Source organism: Pituophis catenifer, unplaced genomic scaffold (assembly GCF_029215685.1).
Source record: "Pituophis catenifer annectens isolate HBS135680 unplaced genomic scaffold, rPitCat1.0.hap2 SCAF_2, whole genome shotgun sequence".
NCBI lineage: Eukaryota > Metazoa > Chordata > Lepidosauria > Squamata > Colubridae > Pituophis > Pituophis catenifer.
The window spans coordinates 130,967,526-130,981,733 of NW_027256882.1; the positions used below are offsets into that span (position 1 = coordinate 130,967,526).

General features: G+C 39.0%; 1 protein-coding gene across 1 annotated transcript in view; it reads left to right on the forward strand.

Moving 5' to 3' along the window:
- Positions 1 to 11,638: 11,638 nt before the first annotated feature.
- Positions 11,639 to 14,208, forward strand: part of ST6GALNAC1 (ST6 N-acetylgalactosaminide alpha-2,6-sialyltransferase 1) — a 31,655-nt gene continuing 29,085 nt past the window's right edge. Inside the window, exon 1 of the mRNA XM_070934601.1 lies at positions 11,639 to 11,751. Within this exon, the coding sequence (XP_070790702.1) occupies positions 11,639 to 11,751 (113 nt within the window). The remainder of the gene's footprint in view (positions 11,752 to 14,208) is intronic.

Below are 14,208 nucleotides of genomic sequence, written 5' to 3' on the forward strand. Positions count from 1 at the left end.
TCACTTTCCTCTGCCCACTGAACACTGTTTAGACAGCTTGCTAAAGCACAAAACAGGTCAAGACCGAACCTCTTTCCTACCCAAAACCCAAAACCCAACTCCATCATTCCATTGCCTGGATTGGTGGCTCTTTCTTGTCAGTTCGTGACCCTCAAAACTGGGGATGGCAACAAAAGCAGAGGGTTAAACCAATCACTTGATTAATCATGCCCTGCACACATGAAAGATGAACATTCTTTCAAAGCATACTAAATAGAGGCAAGTAGAGGCAAGATATAGATCAACAGAAAAGCTTATGCTGGTACCACTTTCTATCAGCTCAAAGATGGGTGAATAGCAATTTAACTTATCATGGGGATAAGTTAAGATATGCCAGTCTAGGTTGTTCTGTGGAAATAAGAGGCTTGGCTGCTCTGATTGAAAACTTACAATGACCAGTGGAGAGTATATACCAGTGATGGCTAATCTTTTTGCCACCGCGTGCCAAGAGTGGGGGGGGTTGCTCGTGCACGTGCCCACACCCATAATTCTATGCGCCCCGCCCCCATGCATGTGTGTGCAACCCCCCCCCCCCCGCGCTCCTCCCACTTTTGGCATGCGATGGCAAAGTAGGCCTGTTTTTCGCTCTCCCCAGGCTCCAGAGCCTTTCTAGGAGGCTGGAGATGGCAAAAATGGCCTTCCCCACTCCCCCTTCCAGAGGCCGGAAACAGCCTTTTTCCTGACTTCCGGTGGGCCCAAAAGGCCTGAAAATCAGCCGGCTGACGCGTGTATGCATGCCAGAGCTGAGCTCACGTGCCCACTGATATGGCTCTGCGTGCCACCTGTGGCACACGTGCCATAGGTTCGCATTCACAGGTATATACTCTCAACAGTACTTTCATTGTGTCAGCTTTCCATCCCACCTGCCCAAGAGGCTTTATTCTGTTGAGGTTCCCTCATGCTTTTCCAAAGGTGCGGAAACAATTCAACTAGAAGGCGGGCTACATTGTCATCAATTGTTGATAACATAAAAGTTTTCCAGCTGTGATCCTAGGAAGATTATACAAAGCCTGCCCAATGGGTGGGTAAAATTTTGGAACAAATAAGAAAAAAAATAACTTGTATCCTGGTAAAACATAATTCTAATAGACAGGGAGAGCTGTCTAAAGAACAGGTATATGAACCTGATTCTGGATGAGGTTTTTTTTTTCCCAAAGATGTAACTTATAAGTACTTTTAATTGAATATCTAAAACCACAGATGCTAACAGATGCTAAGAATGGTTTTTTTAATCAGCTTGGCCTTGTACATCTCAGAAAGTCTTACCTAAAAAGGTAAAGCTGGCCTCAGTTACCTGTGCTCTAATTTCCAAATTAGTTTGTTGCCGTATATTTTATTTCTAAATACTTCTGTGAAATGTCAGTTCATGCAAACTGTGGCCATCCAAATGCTAACAGGAGATATGAAAGAAGAGATACTATTTTTTAATAGCAGTTCCACCAGCATTTGCATTTCCATGTCCAATTCATAAAGCCATAAAGGATTTAAAATTGAGTTACTTTGAAACTTGACTGCACAAATATGACCCTGGTCTGTATATTACCCAGATCATCACTTTTGGTCAATCTGCAAATTTTTCAAGTAAATAAGTACAGTAATCAAAGATTCTTCTTTTGTAAAAACTGGCTTGAGTTGAAGAGAACTCAAGACATTGCCTTTTCAGTGATGCCCACAAAGTGCTCAGAACTCTTCCAGTGGATATTTGCTTGTGTCTTTCTGTTCTGGCATTCAAGAACACGTTAAACATTTATATTTTAAACATCACCCCCACCAACACTGAGAGTATATAAACTGGGAGCAAACCAGTGGTGGGTTTCAAAATTTTTTACTACTGATTCTGTGGGTGTGGCTTGGTGGGTGTGGCTACTGTAAAATCTCCATTCCCACCCCACTCCAGGGGAAGGATACTGTAAAATCTCCATTCTGTCCCCAAACCAGGGGAAGGTTACTGCAAAATCTCCATTTCCTCCCGATCAGCTGGGACTTGGGAGGCAGAGAATAGATGGGGGGTGGAGCCAGTCAGAATTTTTACTACCGGTTCTCCAAACTACTCAAAATTTCCGCTACCGGTTCTCCAGAACTGGTCAGAGCCTGCTGAAACCCACCTCTGGAGCAAACCCCACACTCATTAGCGCTGATGCGATGATGTTATCTAGTTAGGTAATGAAATGTCTGCAAGAAACCAACCAAATTCAGAGAGCTGGACTCCACAGTTCAATCCTGAGCTATTGGAACTTATATCTGAACCTCCAACCACCAGGCTGCCATCAAGTGTGGTTCCTCTCATTTTCTTTTTCAAAGCACAGCTATATTATTCTTCCTGCCGTTAAGTTCTCTTGATTCCAGATATCGACATGGTCAGATGTTTGCCACCTTAGCCACTTTCTAGTAAGAACTAGTCATTCTTCTAAGGGCACCCCTGTAATTTCTTTCCTCCTATTCATCTGTAACATCCATTATCTTGCCCGTCTATTTGTCTCAGCCTTGCCAAGCATAATAGTTTCCTCCTCCCCCAGTCCACCATCCATTTACATTCTTTCAAATTCACAACAATGTTACTTGCCTGGATTTAAAAAAAAAAAATCATTAAACTTTAAATGCTGAACATTGTACCATTTTATTGAATATGATAAGCATATATGCATTGTTTCTACTCTTACTGGCAGACTCAAGGGACACAGGCAATAGCGAATTCTATCTATCAGATATATATTGATGGTCGTGCTCATTTGGTTCTATGAGGAAGTTATTTGGTCAATACAGCTTCAGGTTCAAAAGGTTGTTTTTATTATTTACAAATATATACATGCATACGATAATGAACAGGATGTCCTGTTACATTTTTACCCTAACTGTATGACTCAGATGTTGAGAGGAGAGAGAAGTCCACGTGTTGTCTCGCTGAGAGATAGATGAGAGAGAGAGAAAAAAAAGGGGAAGATGTCCAAGTGGTTTCTAGGTAAGAGTCCAATAAGAGAGTTCATTGGCTGATATAGTCACATGTGATGTCTGTAAAGACTTAACCCCTTCTAGTCTCTGGTGCATCATATGCAGGCAACATCTGACACTCTCAATAGGAGAAACAGGAAGGCATGACAGTAACAAAGAAGCCAGCAACTGGAATGACAAAAGCAACCTGTTTCCTTACTGATTTCTCTGCATCTGTTGGGAAAGGAGCATCCCATAGCCAGGATACAGTTTAAGGAAGACCATTTTCTGTTGAAGAGCTGCAATTATACCTAAAAGCATCTATTACTAAGTGGGTCTCCAAGAAAGGTCCTCTTTAATAGAAGGAATCAGACATCTGAAATTGCCCTTCAACCTGAGCAGGTGCACAGATCACAGCTTCCTCCATGACAAGATGAACAGTGTCTCTATTGAAGTATAGGAAATATTTTTCAGGAATACATCTGTGTCAATTAGTATACAATATAAAAATTTGGGGAAATCTATTTATCGGTCATGCATAAATGGCCATCTTATTCACAGTTGGAGTGGAGTTAAAAAGTCCTTTGCTCTTGTCTCCAGAGAATAAGTGTGGATACAAGAAAAAAATAGCCCATGATGATCGGGGGGAGGGAATATATGATTGTGTGTGTATGTCATAATACAGCCAAGGCATTTCCTAATCAATTTTTGCTAATACCCAGAAATGCTAACTAGGTTTGGGTCTAGTAAGTACATAGGAGATGAACTCAGCTGAATGGAGGCTTTGCTAGATATTTCTTGGCTCACCAATGTAACTATTGATTTTTTTTTCAATGAACAATTTTGCTTTTTGCTCTATATGCCTGCTATCCCATTAGAAATGGCACACTAATGTTGTCCGCTGCCAATAATTCACAACTGCTGTTTGAGTGTATTTACAGTATTGAAGGATATTTTTCCAGAAAATTTTTACAAACTCGTAATTTCTCTCAAAAAGAAAAAGGCTGTTCGTGAAGTCTGAACATACTTGATAGCACAACTCAGACAAACAAATTCTGCCAAATTTTGACATTTAATTGGGGAGGCCCAAAGTTTATTTCCCCCCCCCCCCCGCCCCCGAAGGAAGTTTATCACTGCTATGATTTGTGAATCTTATTTTTGGGGCTTTGTATTGCTGGGGAAAAAAGCCATAAAAGTTACGTTACCTGGTTTTTTTCTGGGGCGGTGGGAATGAGATTGTTCTCCAGTTTCAATGTCAGAAATGTATTTAATTAGGCATTAGTGTAGGGATTTAATACCTCTGGAATGAATATCCTGGCTGATGGACCCTGGTGCTGGCCTCTCTTTTTATTCATATCAATAAATAGCAATTATTGCTAGTGACTGAGGCAAAAACATTATCTGGAAAAGGATATACCAACAAATTATCACCCGGTGAGCCTTTTGAGCATAATCAACAAGATCCTGTATATGCCAGACACAAATTGCCGAAGGCATACAATGCATGTATATATATTTGCCATAATTACCTGTGTGGTTTGTTTTGTTTTTCTTTTTTTGTCATTATTTTAAAAAGCAATGAATAAGTAGATGTGTGCCAGACTCACCTACTGGAAATTTTTAGACTGATTGGAGAAAGAGAGCTTCCTCACTGAAGAAGAGGCAGGAGTCTAAGCAGGCTATTCTGGAAGAGCTCAAGACTAATTCCTATTTGAAAGAAATACATTTGGCCAACAAAGGTGGTTCTTTATGCCCTTCTTGTTCATTTTAAGCAAGCATTTGATTCTATATGCAGGGGAATTCTCTGGGTGAAATTGAAATCTCTTTATCATCAATCATCCAATCTGAGGGTGGGATGTAGCACAGCTGGGCATCTTTCAAACACAGTGATATCCCAAGGGGAATGAACAAGAGTCTTTTCTCGCCCCATTGCTCTTTAATTATTATATCAATACAATGATTAGTATCCTTAACAAGGGAGATTTCCATCCCTCCCAAACAGGACAGAAGACATGTATGTGTACTGCTTTATGCAGACAATACAGTTCTATTTTCACAAATTTCAACAGCCCTCAGCAGAACATTGGCTCATTTCAGTATAAAACATTAATTCCTACTTGCAATTCTGATAAAAGATTATTATTATTGGTTAAACTTCAATCTGATTGATAGTCTGGGAGTGGTGAAAATTTAACAGTTCAAGTCCTAACCAACGACATAAGAGCTGTTAAGATAACGTCTGAGTAGATAGGCAGTTCCAAGTAGGGTGGGGTTTTTTTTGCAGTCAGAATATTCAGGTCTAATAAGTTCAAAATTCCCATGTACCTAGGCAGCTCTTTGGGTATTGCTCCAAAGGCTCCTGTTACTATTGGTACAACCATTGATTTCTTCCTCCACAATCGCTTAACTTCAATTTGCAAATCATGATATTTTGTTATTTATTTTAAATTTTTGTATCTCTGTGTTTTATCTTCTGGCTGCTCACCGCCCTGAGTCCTTCGGGAGAAGGGCAGTATAGAAATTTAATAAAATAAAAATTAAAAAAATTTTTCTAGCTGTTTCTATTATTATTATTATTTTATTCATTAAACATGAAAATCAGTCAACTGAACATTTAAAAATGTATCACAAATACCACTGACTGGTGCTAATGGTTGATACAGGTTGCTGCCAGCATGCTAGGTATCAACCAAGTATCTTCTTAAAATGTACAATGTTCCAAGTAGAACAGTTCTTTGCAGTTCCGCTGGTGCTATTGCAGGAAGCTGCAATTTCTTGATGTATTTTGCAAAAGTCTTGGACATGGTACCAAGTGCCCTGATGACAATGGGTATCACTGTTACATGTTTCCTCCATAATCATGTAGTTTCGATGGCCAGGTCGTGATATTTCATGATTTTTCCCAGTTCTTTTTCTTCGATTCTGGTGTTTCCTGCTACAGCAATATCAAATTGTACACTTCGGTTTTTGACAACTGTGATATCTGGCATGTTGTGTTCCAAATGACGATCTGTCTGTATTCGAAAGTCCCACAAGATCTTCACCTCATTTTTGACAACTTTTCCCACTTTTATGTTCCCATGACTTTTCAGGTAAGGCGTATTTTTTACATAACGACCAGTGGATTAATTTAGCAAGGTGTAGCTTTGTAATCAGTTTGCGCGATTTTGCTGCACTCACATATTAAGTGTGAAACAGTTTCAACTTTGTCATTGCAAAGTCGGCAGTAGATTTTTGTATTTTCGCTTTCATAGCATTAGTCCTGGCATCATCATCATCATCATCATCATTTACTGATCAATTATGAAAAAACAAAGACTATGCCCGTAAGGTGATTTTTCAAGAGGCAACTGGACTTTCTTGTTTTTCTTTTAAGATGTCATCCCAGAAGCTTCTTCAGCTCTGACTGGATCCCCATAGACACAAAGTTTGTGCATTTTGCACAGACTTTTTAAAAATTGCATTCGACTCGTTGAGGACATGAAATAGAGCAGGGTGATTTCAAATATCTGGGAAGCATCATATGGACACTGCTTAGGTTGCTTCAAACACCCAGAAGAATTCCACAGCAATCCATTTTTTCGTGTTCTAGAGAGGTGTCCAGTGCATACCAGCTGCCTTCAAGTTTTTCAGAGCCAAGACATTATCCAAGTCACAGAGCCCAATTAAATTCAGGAATTAATTGTCAGACTTTGAAACAATATGGTCAAGTTTCCTAAGAAAGCTATTCTAAGTGGCAAAACACATGCCTAATATTGCCCTGTAGGGTTAATAAAAGTTGAAACAACAACATGACTATGCGTATTTAAAGAGCAAATAAAGTTTCTTTTCCGACCTCAAGGTCGGACACAGCTAGCTTTAATCAAAAACCTCCCAAATGTGTATTTATTTATGCACACAATACATCTCAGTGAGTATTACATTGCTACAGTTCAATGTTATATCATCAGCAGAGCTGGGGGAGGATTCTGTAAAATTCCATGTCCTGAAAGGCTTGGTTCTGGTAAAGATAGTGACATTGAAACCCAAATTCATATTCTGCTATATGACATTTCTATTGAGATGCATGCAGAGCTCCCAACGTCCCTTCTAAGACCATTTCTGGGAATGACTGAACAATTTTATGTTCAGTGTTTACCAACTGATAAGGACTTCATTGAAAGATTATTCTCCTGGCTTGTAAAACTTGTATATTGCTGTTGGCAAAATAGTGCAAACATGAAGACAAAGATTTTTTATCTTGTATGTCTTATTTGTCTGTTCCATTTTGTAGGTTTTATTTATTTAAGTTTTGGTTAGTCCGGATCATTGGCCTGTAATGAAGAATTACAATATTCATATTAATAGCATATGAGGGCATCCTCATATTAAAAGTACTTGATCAATTTGATGTTAACTAAAGCTAAAAATTTATATTAAAACAGGTCTAGTTTTTATCCTTGCCAGCCTCTTTTCTTTTGCTGCTCCACTCTTCTGAATGCAACTCTTCAATCCCTCCCCCAAAGTAATATGCTCCTGTTCTAGCATGCGAATTATCGGATAATCTTGAGCTATGGGATCAGCTTGCTATCTATAGGAGCTTAGCAATCAAAAGAGATTCCTCTAATTGCTGGTGCAGAGGAAGAACATGGAAAGCTTCTCTAAGCAGTTTCCAGAGCATCGAAACATGTTTTTCCTAAGTTTCCACCAGCACTCGCCCTCCTTTTTTTCGCCTGGGTCAAGGATGCCCTGCTAAATTATTTTTGTTCAAGGTAATAGCAAACTGGCAAGCAAACAAGGAAAGCTGGAGACAAATGGGCAGTGCAATTAGCTGTAATACATGCCTTGGAATAGAATTTGGATTATAGTTGTAATTGCTATTGTTTGGAATACTTGTTTATAAGCCTCAGGGAGTCTTAATCAAACATTTTAACAAAGCAAATGGTTGACACAAATGGCTGTGTGCGCTGAATTAATTTCCAAAGCAGAAGCTGGGAGTGTGGTGAATAATAAACTCTGTGCATATGGCGTCCATGGCATGTAGAGCACAGATGCTCAGGTTTTAAAAATGTGGAGTATCTATTTTCCATATAGAAAATAGATACTCCATATCAATGTGTGAACAAGAAAATGTGGGAAGCCCCCCCCCCAGGAGTAAAATATTTTGGGAAATATTTAAAAAGGTAAAATATTATATTTCCCTAAAGGAGAAATGGAGAAACATGTTTTTAGAGGCAGAAGACAGATTCAATCTTTCTTAATAGCCTCCAGCAGATATTTTGTGCCCATTAAGAAAGATTGAGCCAGCCTACTCACGAAACAAAAGAATTTCACCTCCAAGGATGGGATTAAAATTTACATTCTCCTCCACCCAAATTCTACAGAACTCTAATTCTACAAATTCTAAGAACAGGACATAACCCTTTAGGACATAATAGGACTAACCCACCACCATTTAGCAGAAGACACAGAGCTCACTTCATTGCACAATCTCCTAAGGGCATTTCAAACATTGCACAACCCCCTAACAGCAACTCTGAAACTTATATAAATCCATGCACTCATCAAACCAATTGTTCAGCTGACCCAGAACTGCTGTTGGTTCTGTTCATTAAACTTTCTTTCCACTCAACCTCCATTTTATTTTATTCCTGGCTTGGACCTGAACCAGATGGATTTTCCTTCCAACAAAAGTATTAAAGTATTTCAAAACAAGCACGGTATGTAATTCCATGTTACTCTTTAGATTATTGTGAAATGGAACACAAAGATGTGCATAAAAACAATGGATAATATGTTCTTTCTGGAATAGCCATGGACATGAGCAGCTGTTTATTCCTCCTCCATCCTTTAAATGGATGAAAAATAAACATTCCCATAGCATCTCACTTATTTTACTCTCAGCCTGGAGGCAAAGTTCTGAATGTAGATCTAGGAGATGCTGTTGTGTGGAACACCAATCCATAATGCTTGCAGGTATCAACAACACCCTTCTGGATGAGTAGCCCAGACATGGGATCTTCCCGATATCTGTGAAATCTGTCTTGTCATGTTTTGATCACCAGCCAAGCTTATTAAAGGCTGTTTACTGCCCACCATGCTCAGCAAGAGCATTTCACAACAAGACAAACACAGTTCAAGAGCTTTAGCTAGGGAGAACATCTCCACACATCAGGATGCCGCTCAGCTGCTTTTGTCAGAGACATAATTTATTTTTCAGACTCATAAAAAGAAATACTTCTGAAGAGCAAAAGAATTTTAGGAATGAAGCCAGTTATGCAAAAAGAAAGTGGGGAACAAATTGCTGCAGAGAAAACAATTTCCTACTATAAAAACTACAGTATCTTCATTTCTGGCAATTGGGGCAAAATGACTCGATAATAACCTTGGCCCAGCTCTGCTCCCCTGTAAAGATTTTTATGTATGCATCCTGCTAAAACGCTTTAGAACGTCTATTGTCCAAACTGAAAGAAAATAAGGTACAAAATGTAACTTTGAAAAGAGCCAAATAAATTCTTTGCAAAAAGAGAAATGACCCCTTCTTCAACCAGCCTCCAGCTTCTGTGCTATTCTTAATAGATCGTTCAATTGCCCTGCTTTAATCCAAAAATTCTCTAGTGATAAATATATTCCCACCAACCTCTTATGATTCTAAAATACAGTAACAGAAAACAGAACAGTTACTATATGCAGTGTAGGAAGAAGTAAAATCAAAAAGATCAACTAACTATGATCAGTTAAATAAAGCTTTAATCTGGGGTGGAAAACAGTAGGAAATTAGTCCCAGCCAGTGGTGGGTGGTCCCCGGTTGGGACCGGTTCGCAAGAACCGGTAGTAAAACCGGCGGGAGGCCCCACCCACCACCCCGGATGTCGTCATTGGCGATCTGTGTGTGCGCAAAAGCAAGGCGCGCGAGCGAGTGAAGCAAGCGTGCGCATGCAATCCCATTGCGAACCGGTAGTAAAGATAAGTAGAACCCATCCCTGGTCCCAACTGCACTTCAGTGGAGACGGATTTCTTCCATAGAGAATGTTCTCTCTCTCTTCTTAACTCATAATCTTTCTGTCCTAATGACATACCAAATACTGAACTCTTGAGCCATATTTTGGCCTAAGTGGTCATATAACCCTAGCCCATATGTACTCTTCCTCCTCTTCTTTCTCTTTCACATACTCACTCGGAGTGAATGAAAATGAAATTCAATGGTGAAAAAAGTAAGGTTCTACATTTAGGGAAGAAAAACAAAATGCATTGGTACAGTATAGGTGGTATCTTGCTCAATAGTGGTAACTGTGAGAGGGATCTTGGAGTCCTAGTGGATAATCATTTAGATATGAGCCAGCAGTGTGCTGCAGCTGCCATAAAAGCCAACACAGTTCTAGGCTGGATAAACAGGGGGATAGTATCAAGATCACGTGAAATGTTAATACCACTTTATAATGCCTTGGTAAGGCCACACTTGGAATACTGCATCCAGTTTTGGTCACCACGATGTAAAAAAGGTGTTGAGTCTCTAAAAAGACTGCAGAGAAGAGCAACAAAGATGATTAGGGGACTGGAGGCTAAAACATATGAAGAATGGTTGCTGGAATTGGGTATGTCTAGTCTGATGAACAGAAAGACTAGGGGTGACATGATAGCAGTGTTCCAATATCTTGAGGGCTGCCACAAAGAAGAGGGAGTCAAGCTATTTTTCAAAGCACCTGAGGGCAGGACAAGAAGCAATGGGTGGAAACAAATCAAGGAGAGAAGCAACTTAGAACTAAGGAGAAATTTCCTGACAGTTAGAACAATTAATCAGTGGAACAACTTGCCTCCAGAAGTTGTAAATCCTCCAACACTGGAATTTTTCAGGAGATTGGATAACCATTTGTCTGAAGTGGTGTAGGGTTTCCTGCCTTAGCAGGGGGTTGGACTATAAGACCTCCAAGGTCCCTTCCAACTCTGTTATTCTAATTCTAAAGGAGTCAGTATTTGGGGCAAATCAGCAGGATGGCTAAATATTGCATCCAAACTTTGCAAGAAACAATAGGCAAAAATTACTCTTCTTTCTTCTGTGTCAACTAAGAAATTGTCTGTTGCCTCCATAACATTCTAGGCAATGGAAGGGGGAACATGTCATCAAGAAGAGGATTGTCTGCACACTCATGTCTTGTAGTTTTCAGCATAATTGAGGGTTTCAGTAGCTTCCAGGCTTATGGCAGTTTCCTTGGTGTGCTCCTTAACTGAATTCCCCATATTTTATCTAACAATCAGAAAGGAGTAATTGCTTATAATAGAAAAGAGGAGAGGATTTGGGCAGGTGCATCTTATTTAAGCAGATTTGGAAAAAATGCACCTCTTGCAACTTTGTAAAGGAGCCCTGTTCCTTTCACAACTCATTCATCTTAATTACACACATTTGTGAATTCAGAAAATATTTGCACCTACTTGTTTAACTTGTGGGAGTCTTTCCATTTGGGCAGTCTGCCTCCAAGAACAGTAATTCTAATAGGAGGAAGTAGTCTTCTCTATCTTTCTGGCAAAGGAATGAAGTGTAGAAATTCTGTATGAAGCTCCTGCCCTGCCCTACCCTCCCTCTCTCCCTCCCTAGGCAGGTGATATCAGGGGAATAACGCTGTGGGATTAGCCAATCTGCACTACATCTGGGGCTAGGACAGGTAGAGATATCCTGAACGTTCAGGATTACACCATGAGATTAAGGCGGAAGTTTCCTACATCATCCCAACTCTTCCTCCTAGGCTTTTTGTTCCTCATTCTGTCATTTGCTGCTTACATTGGCTTTGTTGAAAAATATCCATACAGGTAAGAAGAAATTTAACTTCTCAAATGAAAATTATATACTGCATGCTCTAACATGATCAGCTGGTCTTTGATTGGGTACTGAGATGCACTATATGTTGTACTTATCTATATCTTCTCTTTTGTGGATATGGCAATATGTTCTCCAGGCAAGTATTTGTGACTTGTCACAATAGATAGTTATAAAGTATAATAGATAGTTATAAAATATCTTCCATTATTTATCCATTATTCCTATAGCTTTGGGATGGGGTCAGGTTTTGTTTTGTTTTTTGCAAGATACATCTTTTGCATTATCAGGATAGGTCCCAGCAATGTGACTAATTTTGCTCCCAAGGTTAAAAACCAACTTTTGCAATCCTTCCTTCCTTCCTTCCTTTTTCTTTCTTTCTTTCTTTCTTTCTTTCTTTCTTTCTTTCTTTCTTTCTTTCTTTCTTTCTTTCTTTCTTGGTTCGATTTATATGCCGCCCTTCTCTGGAGAGCGGCTTACAATGTGTTAAGCAATAGCCTTCATAGTTTTGTATATACCTGCTTAGTAGGGCTTTCGGCCCCCCCTAAGTGGGGTTCTTTTTTTATACAAAGTCAGCTTATTGCCTCCACAATCCAGGTCCTCATTTTACCTACCTCGAAAGGATGGAAGGCTGAGTCAACCTTGAGCCTGGTGAGATTTGAACTTGCAGTAATTGCAGGCAGCTGGTGTTACTTAACAGCACTTTAGTCTGCTGCACCACCAAGGCTCTTTCCCCAAATTTGTGCATAATTATAGATAAAACATCAATAAAAATAATGCTGCTCCCAGAGGTATGCTTCAACCTCATCCTTGTCTCTTTCAGCCCATGAAAGTCCCTGAAAATCATGCTGTTTTGCCCATAGACTGAGCGTGGGCATCTTCCAATCAGTAATATCACTGTGATCATTTTTAAGGGAATTTGGAGAGATTCTTTTCTTGCTTTGCTCTTCTATGTCCAGCCTGAAATTTCTTTTATTGGGACAGAAATAAAAGCAAAGTGATTATGATTCTAGAGAAAGCAGAAATCTAAAAACTTATTAAAATGTGTACGTGTCTATGGGTATACACATACCTACCAATTTGTATATGAATGATTAGGTCTAGAAACATATCAGTGTCTGTCCTTTGTGTGCATTTGCATGTTTAATTGAAAAGTTTCCATCCATTTATAACATATTCCTTAAACAATAGTGGCAGGGTAGAATTTATGTAGCTTACCAGATTGCTGAGGTAAATAACTGGTGTAAGTTTTGTTTCAAAAAAGAATGGATAATGGAGTGCAACAAGTATAATTTTCTAAAAATATGTTCTGCAGCGATGAAATGAAAGATCATTTAATTTTCCTAGATTGTTGGTAGTGAACTCTTGTTACATCCCAATATTTTTTTAAAAATAGTATTGGGTCACAAAACAAAAGATGCAGTTTCCTAACTATAAAAGTATAGCACTTTCAGGTGTGCCTATTTTCACTCAAAAATTAGTAACGAACATGAGTTTAACTCTTCTAAGTAATGACCTGGGTTTTGGTTGTTAGATAAAAAGCAGGAAAATCTTTTAATGTTCCTATTAAGTCAAGAATTATGAACCTGGGAGCAATTCTAGTCCTGCTTTAGCCATGAAAGCTGTCTGACTCTAGTCATTCTCTCTCTAGTGACCCCTCTCAGAGGGTGGTTGTTGTGGGGAAAATAGGAGGAAGAAGTAGTGTTGGATATGTTCACTGCCTGGAGTTATTTGTAGGAATAGGAATAATAAGAATAAGAATAGGAATAGAATTTTTTGGCAAGTGTGATTGGACACACAAAGAATTTGTCTCTGGTGCATAAATTCTCAGTGTACATATAAGCAACAAAATCATAAATCATAAGATACAACAACAAAGTGATAATCATAAGATATCAATAGGAGTAGGTAATAGAAAAGATGAGAAGGATAATAGTAATGCAGCTCTACTATATGGTTAGATATTCTTAAGCATAAGACAGTGCTGTGGGAATTAGGTATTTAGCAGAGTATCTTTTTTGTCCAGTTGTTTTGTACAGGATGCCCTGTAATGGCATCCTGAGGGGAGAAGTTGAAACAGTTCATGTCCAGGATGTTAAAGATTAAAGAATTGTTTATTGGCCAAGTGTGATTGGTAAAAGAAAAGATACGTTCATCAACAATCATAAGGTACAACAGTTAATGATAGTCATAGGGTACAAATAAGCAAACAAATCATACTAGGAAACAATATAAATCGTAAGAATACAAGGAACAAAGTTCAGTGATACAATCATAAGTGGGAGGAGATGGGTGATAGGAACGATGAGAAGATTAATAGTAATGCAGACTTAGTGAATAGTTTGACAGTGTTAAGGGAATTATTTGTTTAGCAGGGTGATGGTGTTCGGGAAAAAACTGTTGTTCTGTCTAGTTCAATGGTGGGTTTCAAAATTTTTTACTATCGGTTC